The sequence below is a fragment of the Sebastes fasciatus genome, chromosome 15 (genome assembly GCF_043250625.1).
Source record: "Sebastes fasciatus isolate fSebFas1 chromosome 15, fSebFas1.pri, whole genome shotgun sequence".
NCBI classification, from domain to species: Eukaryota; Metazoa; Chordata; class Actinopteri; order Perciformes; family Sebastidae; genus Sebastes; species Sebastes fasciatus.
The window spans coordinates 19,019,170-19,030,207 of record NC_133809.1 but is presented as its reverse complement, the minus strand read 5'-3'; the positions used below and the strand labels follow the sequence as shown (position 1 = coordinate 19,030,207).

At 38.5% G+C, this 11,038-nt stretch overlaps 1 protein-coding gene and 1 long non-coding RNA gene across 3 annotated transcripts in view; both read right to left on the bottom strand.

Moving 5' to 3' along the window:
- Positions 1 to 302: 302 nt before the first annotated feature.
- On the bottom strand, positions 303 to 6,072 carry exd1 (exonuclease 3'-5' domain containing 1). Of its 2 annotated transcripts, XM_074661150.1 has the most exons (11): positions 5,812 to 6,072; positions 5,207 to 5,275; positions 4,261 to 4,294; positions 4,082 to 4,158; positions 3,883 to 3,956; positions 3,637 to 3,723; positions 3,433 to 3,537; positions 3,266 to 3,346; positions 3,034 to 3,177; positions 2,751 to 2,942; positions 304 to 1,411 (listed from the first exon to the last, which is right to left on the bottom strand). In XM_074661150.1, exons 1-11 carry the CDS (start codon positions 5,939 to 5,941, stop codon positions 722 to 724), a joined length of 1,683 nt encoding a protein of 560 aa, XP_074517251.1. In that variant the 5' UTR covers positions 5,942 to 6,072; the 3' UTR covers positions 304 to 721. The 2 variants fall into 2 exon arrangements, with proteins under 2 accessions (XP_074517252.1, XP_074517251.1); XM_074661151.1 differs by lacking the exon at positions 3,433 to 3,537 and having other exon boundaries at positions 303 to 1,411.
- A 2,612-nt stretch (positions 6,073 to 8,684) lies between these two features.
- Positions 8,685 to 11,038, bottom strand: part of LOC141783170 (uncharacterized) — a 57,763-nt gene continuing 55,409 nt past the window's right edge. Inside the window, exon 4 of the long non-coding RNA XR_012597222.1 lies at positions 8,685 to 9,909. This is a non-coding gene — a long non-coding RNA (uncharacterized LOC141783170). The remainder of the gene's footprint in view (positions 9,910 to 11,038) is intronic.

The following is an 11,038-nucleotide window of genomic DNA, read 5'->3' as shown; positions in this document are numbered from 1 at the left end:
CAAGCTGCAAATTAGATGGATAAGATCTGCTTTAGTAGAACATGGCAGGTGTTGGCCACCTGTGATCATGTACATCTGAACTGCAGCATCGACCGAGGCAGCAGAGAGTCAGTATCACTGTTCAGCCTGTGCCAAGTCTTTGGTCATCAGTAATCAAAAGAAGTGTCAGCTAGCAATGTTTTTGCTCAATTAACAGCAGATCCATCAACGCCCGTCGCTGCTTTTCACAATCAATTAACTGGAACACAGAAGCCAAGCTGTACCGGCAATAAATCACGCTGAGCTTAGCACATTATGGTTTAATGGGCATGTGGAGCCGTTTTTTGGTTGTAGTTTGTGCCACAGCAGCCAAAGCTATTATTTCTTGTCATTTTCTGCATCATAAAAATAATGAAACTATTATAAACACATCCCTTTAGATGTTACAGTTAAGAATTCAGTCAATTATCACTCAATTCAAACTAAATTGAGAAGGATTTGGAGGCAAACGCTCGTGAATGCACAAATAAAAAGAAACACACAGGCACACATTTTGTCACAAAATATATTTGAGTGAACTGGCATGCAACATCCAAACAACTAAATCTTTCTCTTTTCACAAACACCTGGTATCAAACAAACCTCTGCACAAAACAGAATATTTACTGCCATCTACTGGTCACTTTAGGAAATCACAAACAATGGAACAGCAACCATCTGGAACACGTGCAAAACACTTCCTTTAACGTCTGAAAGACCTGAATGACTGCATGAGTGAAGATGAGATGGACTCGGGTGTCGAAGAAAAATGTTCTCCTGTCGTGCCAAAAGTGTCCTTTGTCGGGTCATTAGCACCGGGGCCAGGCTGGGGCATCACTTCTTGGGCAAGTGTATGGTTGGCGTTCTCTCTGGGGATCTGATCTTGTGTCATTTGGAGGAGGAAGCCTCTTCCTATGGCAGGTAAGGTCGGAATGGATGACTGCTCTTTCCCAAAGGGCCTCCCTCTACCCATTGTGTCCATCAGTACCTCTGTGCGCCCTCTGCCTACACCTGACAGGGGACTGTTGGCAGACATTTGTTTCCTGAGGTCTGATGCAGAGGCTGGGACTGGAGCCTGAGCTGCTGGGTCAGGGGAGGCTTGGACATCCACAGTCACAACATCGTCGACTCTTGGAGGGCTCGTGGGTGGCTCGTGAAGGAGAGGGTCCACTTGTGAAGGTGATTCCACAGTTGCGGGTTCAAAGGATTCTGCCTGCGTCTGGCCACGCTCCTCTGCTGCAGGTTTGGTCTGGGATGGAGACCGAGTACGGGGGTTGAAGCGAGCCAGCAGACCTTCCTCTGTGACAGGGTAGTGGTCGGTAGCCCACTCCTGCCGCTCGCGACGCATTTGCTCCAGCTGCCTGAGCTCTTTGGGCAACTCCAACACACCCTCCTGAGAATGCAAACAGGTAGACTGTAGGTCAATGACTGTGCTTTGAAGATAAATGTGAACATGTCTTTGGTTGCTGCTTTTGTTCCTTCTGTTAATTCTGGCTGTGAAGAGATTTCCTTCCCAACACAATATCAATGTAAGAGATGAGGAACAAAATTTATCAAAGTTATGATAGTTATTTTGAAATGCATTTTTTACACAGAATGAAAACTGGATTTTGTCCTCCATCAATTACACTGGAATCATAATTTAAGGATCTCTTGACAGTCAGTATGGACAGGAGGAACAATTACAGTGACAAAAAAACACAGTTTCAATGTATATAGTGGCATGTGGGTATTGTATAAAAGGTTGGGTCGATAATGCTGACAAACGAGCAAGAGTACACTACATTTAAAAAAATGATTCAACCGAAAAACCAAGACCAGTGTTGCCAACTCTTTTCCAGTGAAAGTAGCTAGCAGCACTAGCTCCAAAAGTCGCTAAATCTAGAGAGAAAGTCACCAACACTGACAGTCCGTCCGTTCAGGCATCCCCCCAAAGCCACTCCCCCACAGTTATCACTATGAAGGTAAACATAACAAACATGGCAATTGTTAGTACTCACAGCTGTCAAGCTAGCAGCTTGTGGAAGACTCCGGTGACGTGCAATGAGTGCACGGGCAGAGTGCAGGCAGGCAAGTAGCCAAGATTTTTTTTTTTTGTCAGAGCATTTGATTTACTGATTGCTGACTTTCATCACATATAACAACAATGTATTTGAACAGCACTACCAACCAGAGCTTTAAGAAAAACTTGAAAAATATGTAAACATGTCTTTTAAATGAGCTTCAGCAAGGTTTTTATGACAGGTATACACACATTGAAGCAGTTAAAAAAAATGTATAATATGCAGGAATTAAAAAAAAAAAAAAAATGTATAAACCACAATTATAATCGCTCTCAATCATCACTAGAAGAGTGTGGTGTATCTGCAGAGACCCTGCCCTCTGCTTGTATTTGAGGAGGGGGCCAACTTTGAAAGCCGTGTGCTGTGTCAGCAACCGACAATTGTTGCATATTACACCTTTAAAACCATCTAAATAATCTCAGTGAGGGAAAAAATAGACACCTGCACACCCGTACAGAAATGCAATTAGTCCGCTGTGAATTGTGAATGCACTGTATGAAACATGTTGGGCAGAAAAAAAACCAGAAACAAAACAATGGCTAGCAAGTTCACATGTTCAAAAATAGAAAAATACTTTTAATGCCCGATTTATTTATCCACCAAAGAAAGAAGTTGCAATCTAAGGCAGACTATATGCCCAGGAAATGTGCTCTTTTGTGAATTACCCACCATGCTGACATGCTCCAGTTCATCAGGTTCATAGTGCCTGCTGTTGAGGTATGAATCCACCAGGGCCATGTAGTCTGTCATGAGAGTATCCAGCAGCACCAGTCTGAGAGGCTGAAGGTGGATCACTGACAGAGCCATCACCTTGAGCAGGGGTACAGGACAGGGCCGCGTGAACCACATCTCCCTTTCTTCCTGTAAAGACACACACCGCCAGTGATTACAGCACACTCAGATGCAACTACACGGTACATAAATCCATCTTGGATGAGAATGTGTACCGTACCTTGGTGAGCTGTGACTTCACCTGAAGGGATAAGAGTTGGGAGGAGGGCACCTTCAGATGGAGACTCACCACCTCCTGCAGAGTGCTGATTCTGTCGGGAAGGAGACCTCCTGTCTCGGAGTAGAAGCACATGAGATCTGCCACCTAAACACACGTAGAAAGAAAAGTGGGAAATAAGTAAGATCAAATAAACACGCAGGAGAGAAAGTGTACCACCGTACTGCACACGTACCTGCGTATCGAAGACGTTGGTTAGCCCTACTCCAAACTGAGTAATCAGACATCCAGCAATGGCTCTGCAGTCATGAATGACCTGTGCAAAATGTACAAACAACTTACATTATGGCAATAATCACTACTCGTACTGAGCAGTATTTTTAGTCTGCTTACAATGCTAACCTTCAGAATGTGCTTATTTTCCAGGATCATGGAAAGACCGTTCTTAAAGGCCCGAGCTCCAAGTAGCAGGATGTCAAACAAATATACTTTGTTTTTAGTGGCAATCTAGATAAATGAAGATCGGTTTAAGTTATTTTCTTCTTCTTTTCATTCTTGTGATAAAGAAAAAGAAAGGAGCGAAGGACAGAAGAAAAGACTTCTCACCTGCAGCCAACACAGTCTCCCATTCTTAAATACCTCGACTCCATCAGCTCCCACACCTATCACATGCTGCTTCTTGATGTGCATCACCTGACGGATGGGAAAGACATTATCCAGAGTTTTTGAGACAACAGGTCTCAGTGAAGACATGTCTCCACCATTATATACTAGTGTCCACATAGATTTGGATACTGAAAAATATAATTTAAGTGATTTATGCAACAGAAAAGAACTTAAAAATCAACTTACAGCAGACCCAAACTTCTCATGAAACGCATCAATGACTACAAAGTCTATACAGTCCTCCTCATCTTCATCATCATCTGTGAAAAAAGGATCCTCTCAGTGATGATAATAATAATAATGATGATTTCCTTTCGGAAGACGATTAATTTGAATTGATTATGAACATAGCTTCAGCAAAAATTATTATCATAACATCTCTCACCCAATGCGATTGTCTTCCTGTATGGCTGAAACTTTTCCACATTCAAATGCTCTTCAAGTCTGTGGTCGTGAATATTCCTGTGAAACACACATTGCACGTTACAGCTTAATGGTCAGGTCAGGGCCAGCACAGTGTGCTAGCTGTCACAATAATGAAAACATTGCTTGTTGATTACTTACCCACTGCCAGTGTTTGCTTCACTGGTAAATTCCACTGTTAATTAAAAATACAAAAAACGTCATGTCAGATGTCAAAACTTTTAATTAACAAAAACAAAAGGTTATATAACATTCTTACATTTGCTGCTAGAGAAAATACATTACTACAGTGGATCAGTGATAAGAAAGCCTCTGTTCAAGGCTGGCGTAAAGTCATATTTGAGATGGTCCCTTTGGAATATCTTACAAATATTCTACATGCCAAAGTAGATCAGTTCTACAATATCTGGCAGCCCTATCTGAATTATATTGGACCGGATCTCTCCTCCATTATCTCACAAGGAGTCTCTTGAACATGAACTCATATATCATGTGACTTCCCTGCACTATGGACTATTTCCTATGACCTCCTATATTCATTTTTTGATCTGAGCTGTACCAGTGTTTGTCTGTTTGTTGTTGTTTTTTTAAATTATTATTATTTTTCTTATTGTGTTTGTGAAAATAAGAAAAACAATAAACATATTATAAAAATAAATAAATAACAGTAAAAAATTCAAAAAATATTCACTCCAGCCTTCACTTTTCAGATATTACTTTTATTTACTCCTCTACTTCATGGTTGTTGTTTTTTTTTAGTTGTTTTTTTTATATTTATCCTTCGATATTGCAATATATTGTTATTAATTGTTTTTTATTTGTTTGTTTGTTTCATTGACACAACAAACATTAATTACTTCCTTATTGTTTTCTTCCATTTACATGCATGTTCTTTTTAAATATCTATATATTGTAATTTGCTTAATGAATTGTATACATGTATATATATGTTTTTATTTTGTCCTTTTTTAAAAATTTGTATTTATTATTTAATTGACGCTTTGGCAATATTGTTCACCTGACAGTCATGATCAATAAAGCAAATTGAATTGAATTGAGATATTACTCGTCACTTGAGTGAACTCACCATTCAGAATCTCATGGCCGAAGAACATCTTTGAGCCAGGAAACTTACAGCCATTACTGCCACTGACAACTGAAACAATAAACAAGTTACACAAAGGTCACACACAGATACGAAAACAGCAAATGCATTTACACTGAACCAATTATTGAGTTGGGGGCCCCATTGAAAGCATCCTAACATACAGCTTCACTTCACTCCCCAAACACCAACACACTCACATCCAACCCCCCAGCACTAACACAGAAACAGCTTTTAAAGCTAGTCACATGTCAAAGACTATCTTTGCAACAGTAATGCAAACAGCACTTCACTATGGACATAAATGCACTTTTCTCTGCTGCTAAACATGACTGCACATTGTGTGAAATTGTGTCTGAAACGTTTACTTATTTTATTTTTTTATTGTTATTTTAAGTTATGTTAATTGTAATACTTATTTATTCTATCCTTTTCAATGCACTGACAAGGGGAGCTGGGTGAAACAATATTTCGTTTCCTTCTGTGTATGCAAATACTCAGTGAAATGACAACAAAGTGAATCTTAAGTTAACTCATCAACAATGTGATGCTAACTAGCCTATACAAAAAACACATGTGTTTCTTACCGTCCGCCAAAATCAATGTTTTGTTGGGATTGATGCGTTGAACGACTCCGAGGTAGGATGAAGACTTGAGGGTCAGTTTGATGCGTTTCCCCTTCAGGATGTTCAGGAACTGAACGTCGTCCACAACCATGTTGAAGTCATGTAAGTTATACAAGTAAAAACAGTAAACCTGCTCGCTGTCGACGCTTTCCCATTTGCCACAACAACAACTAGCTGAGCAAACAACTAGTCAACCAATCAGCTGTTGCATTCTTCTTCTTCTTCGTTTGATTTAATGGCAGGTTGCAAACGTTAATTAAAAAGGTCAATGTTGCGTTCAAAAGCATCTCGTTCATTTCAGAATCGAACTTCCTCAATTACCCAGCCAACATCTGTATGTGGGGCCCATGTGGGTAGTAAATGGGCTGAAAAATGGGCCCTATATGGGATTTTCCGCGGGCTACATAATTGCCCTATGTCAATTGCCCAATGGGTGTTATGTGGGCCCCGACTGGGCAACATACCCAAGACCCATCTTGGTCGCAGCTTTAAGTTCTATGTGGGTACTACATGGGGACTACAGGGCTGAAATATGGGTTGTAAGAGGGTTTGTCCACAGTTTCCATGTTGTTCCTCATGCACTAATTTCCCAGTAGTGACCCAACTAGGACCCACACAGGTAGACCAACTTAGTTGACCCAAGTGGGCCCCAGATAAGATGCCCATTTTGGGCCCATACCCACTTGGTACCCAGGTACCCCCAGCATAACCCATGTAGGGCCCACATAACCATGTTGGCTGGGTAGCAACAACAAAAAACATAAAAGTGTATTAACAAAGCAATATCTACTATATCTACAATATCTACTAGTACCAGTATATACATTCCGCTATACATGCACATCAGCATAACTTTTTGTGTAAAGCTACTGTATGAATAAATTGAAAATTTCCCACTTTGGTGCCTCCCTGTGGAGTAGAAAAAGAGACTGTGGCAGGCGTCAGGATCAAAATGACATCTGATGGTATCTACAACATGTCATTAGGTTTTTTATATGGACTAATATAAGTTGAATTGCAGATAAGTTTTGTGTTTGACCCTGAGGGTCACTAAGGACAACACACATCCCCACAACAGCCTGTTCTCCCTGCTGCCCTCTGGTAGAAGATACCCCCAGGACTCTCACCAGCAGACTGAGGAACAGTTTTTCCCCCCAGGCCATCAGACTTTTAAATAGATAATTCATACGACACCTTCTCACACAAAAAGTACCTCAATCATATATCTTATACTGTATATGTTCTTAATGTATATATGCTTAATATGCCTTGTACAAAGTATTTCTTATATGTGTACATTCATACTTACTGATATGTATATGTTCTTAATATGCCTTGTACAAAGTATTCCTTTTATAATTGTAATATAACTTATTAATTTTAATGGAGCTTCCCAGCAAAAAGCATTTCACACGATTGAACTTGTATAACCGGCGTGACAATAAACATCTTGAATCTTGAATCTTGTTTCAAACTGTATTCAATACGGTTGTGTTCAGTCCAGTTCAACAAACATATGTAAGCTCCTTTAAATTGGATACACGTCAAGCTAAAAATGAAAATGTCAAATAAATAGACAAATGCAAAAGAAGGTTTACTGATTCAAACATTTTTGTTTTAAGTCTTACTTTAAGTATATCTCGATCAAAAGATTTAGTACAAGTAGGCCCATAAGACAAGTATACTTAGATTTTTCTGTATACTTGTCAGTATAAGCCAAGTATACTTAGATTTTTCTGTATACTTGTCAGTATAAGCCAAGTATAGATTTTTCTGTATACTTGACAGTATAAGCCAAGTATAGATTTTTCTGTATACTTGACAGTATAAGCCAAGTATAGATTTTTCTGTATACTTGACAGTATAAGCCAAGTATACTTAGACTTTTCTGTATACTTGACGGTATAAACCAAGTATACTTAGATTTTTCTGTATACTTGACAGTATAAGCCAAGTATACTTAGATTTTTCTGTATACTTGACAGTATGAGCCAAGTATACTTGTGTATACTTTTGTTAAGTATATCTCTGATACAGACATAAAAAGTAAACTGAAAGTATACTCTCTTATTTTAAGTTTAAAAGAAGTATACTAATAGGACACTTGAATAAACTTATTTTTGGTAAGGGGACTACGGTGGTGGAACAACAACAGGAGCAGAGCTCATACAGTAAGTAGGCTACGGTCTACACATTAACACTTAAACATCTGAGTGATCTATTTCTTCATATACTGTATGTGCTGCAGCAGCTAATTCTCAATATCCACCAAAGGTCAGTATGCTCCTGAGTGGTCAGTAGATGACTCTAAATATCCAGCAGGGGGTGGTCACAGCCCAACTCTTGAGCTACTTGCTCTTCTTTCACTCTTCTGAGTTGAGTTTATTATAAATCTGACAATTTTCAATCTGATAAAATCACTTAACATAAAAGCAGCCATACATTTTCCCTCCACATTACAAAGTCTGTGCATGTGACAATTTTTCATTTGTCTGTGCACAGTGTGTCAGTCACCTGTGTTGACCTATACAGTACATCATTAGAGAAGTACACTTTGGCCAGAAATTTTTTATCTATTCTAATAATATCTTGATCATTTATCAAGCAATCCTTCACTGCCCTTTTAACTTACACCCTAAAGACAGAAACCACCATGCTGCCGGCTGCAGCAGTGACTGGCTGACTACTAATTGGCCATGCAGGGCTGATGCCTGAGACGGTACCTGAACATCTTTAAATGATCTGTATCCAGGTGTGCGGAGGAAACAAATCTGATATTTGACCTTTACAACAGAATATGCAAATAAAGATGCAGATTTTGTTTTAAATAAATGTAAAAGTCATGAGAATAAGACCAATAGTAACATACATGAAAACAACAAACCAAAACTATTCTTTCTTTTAAACATTTGAGTAAGTTGAATCAAGTCCCTCCAGTAGTAGAGGTGCATGTCTACCTTTCAGTTTCCTTATCGGTGAGTGTTTGTTGTTGGTCTAAGGTTGGGTGGTGACTCATAAAGAGGCAATGGTCACAAGAAAAACACAATCCACAAACGGTAATGTATGCTGCCTCACCATTTCTTGACAAATCATACAAAATGTGGCGATTGTTATTTATTTTTTTATTTCATTTCTGCCAGCAGTACAGGGCTCAACGTCATGACAATAAAAATCAGATTTTGATGTGCCACATGGGGGCAGGCTTAAGGCATCACTAACTGGTCTGATAACAGCATTGACACAGAAAAGGGTGCAGACATGCTATCTTATCAGAAGTAGCCAGCTGCTAATACACAAGCTCTCATGACTTCACTCTGTCTGTGGAAACACGTGAACTCAAGCTGCTGCTCGTCTGTGGACAGCACCTCATCAAAGGGAGGACGCTCTGGGGTGCAGGACAGGAGGCACACAGCTGATTTAATCACACACACTGTATGCACCTTATATTATGCACCTTACAGTATATTATGTGTGTTGCTTCTCCTGAGCTCAGTTAATGTCAAGTGAAAAAGGGCAAAGCTCCAGAGCTAATTTAACCCCATTCCTTTTTGCTTAAACTTGATGTTTTATGGTCAAAGAAAAACTGTGATTAACTGCATTTCCAATTATATCCTATATAAGGTTTTTCACATTATATATTACTGCTAACTCTGGTGTGTTGGCATGTAATTCCTTCTTTGAGGACAGATGTCTAAACACACCAGATGTCGTTTTTAAGTCATCATAATGTACTGAATAATCCATGATCACAAATTAAATTCCTTAAATCAATATTTTAATGGCCCTTGGGTGTCACTTTAGCTATCAAATGTTAACGAACTTCCTTGTTATTCATTGGCATAATGTCTACACGAATCTCTTCTCCCTTCAGAGCTCTGTTCTCCACCCAGATAAGTGTGATAAGACTCTTCTTAAAGCAGTTAAAAGACTTCAGGAAACATCCTCCCTGGACCACCTACAGTATGGTACAATAACTTTATCCCCCTCATATAAGCCTTAATGGAACCTGCAGCCACTGTTATCTGTAGAGGAAGGTCCACCCAGTTCCTGTTCTGCAGACTGAACAAACAAAAAAGGTTTTTAGTAAACTACAAAAGGGATCACATCCCACAGATTTTCCAAAATGTCCCCAAAGAGACATGGAGTCTGGTTTTGTGTGAGATATTTTTGCTGAATATGATTTGATGTGGGACAGCAGAAACGATCTATGATCCAATATAGTACAGTTTCAAATGAGTGAGATGACAGTAAAATGCAGTGGTGGAATGTAACTAAATACATTTAAATGAGTACAATTTTGAAGTACATGTACTTTACTTGAATATTTCCATATTATGCTACTTAATATGTCTACTTCTACATTTTAGAAGCTAATATTGTACTTTTTATTCCACCACATTTATTTGACATCAGTTACTTTGCAGATTCAGATTATTAATAGAAAATATAAATCAACTCATAGATTATGATGTACTATTATGGATTAAGCTACCCGGCAGTATATAAAGTAGTTGAAATTATATATATATAATATTTGTGTTACTAATAGTGATGCAATAATATTTGCGTTATAATAGTGATGCAATACTATTTGTGTTAATAATAGTGATGTAATAAAGCATCACTTATTATAGTGCAGTCATATCATGTTTTTCTGAAATGGGAAACTCTGCATAATGAGTACTTTTACTTTTGGTACTTTAAGTATATTCTGATGCTAATCACAGCTGTTACCCTGCACTATATTCAGTTTGAACAGTTTTCCTCATCTCCTTGTATTTTTATATCTGGTATATTTTTTTTGTACTTTGTTTTTTGCACTACTAACTTTTTTACTGCCTTTTTGCTAACATGTTTTGCACTATGGAATTGTGATGCTGGAAACTTGAATTTCCCTCGGGATTAATAAAGTTACTATCCATCTATCTATCCATCTATCTATCTATCTATCTATCTATCTATCTATCTATCTATCTATCTATCTATCTATCTATCTATCTAATGTACTTTTTTTACAGTTTTGAATGCAGGACTTTTACTTGCAAGAGTATTTTCACACTGTGGTATTGCTATTTTTACTTAAGAAAAAGAGTACTTCCTCCACCACTGGTAAAATGTGATCAACTGCTTCTCATTTTGTTGGTTCTTCCTCTATAAAGAGAGACTTCACCCACCAATGTAATTCTTT

What these genes read in the sequence shown, in the direction of transcription:
- exd1 (XM_074661150.1), bottom strand. Translation starts at nt 5,941, where the DNA reads ATGGTTGTGGACGACGTTCAGTTCCTGAACATCCTGAAGGGGAAACGC. An exon ending in GGAGACTGTGTTGGCTGCAG is followed by an intron (nt 3,538 to 3,636) that starts GTGAGAAGTCTT and finishes TCATTTATCTAG; the next exon opens with ATTGCCACTAAAAACAAAGT. An exon ending in AAAATAAGCACATTCTGAAG is followed by an intron (nt 3,347 to 3,432) that starts GTTAGCATTGTA and finishes CATTTTGCACAG; the next exon opens with GTCATTCATGACTGCAGAGC.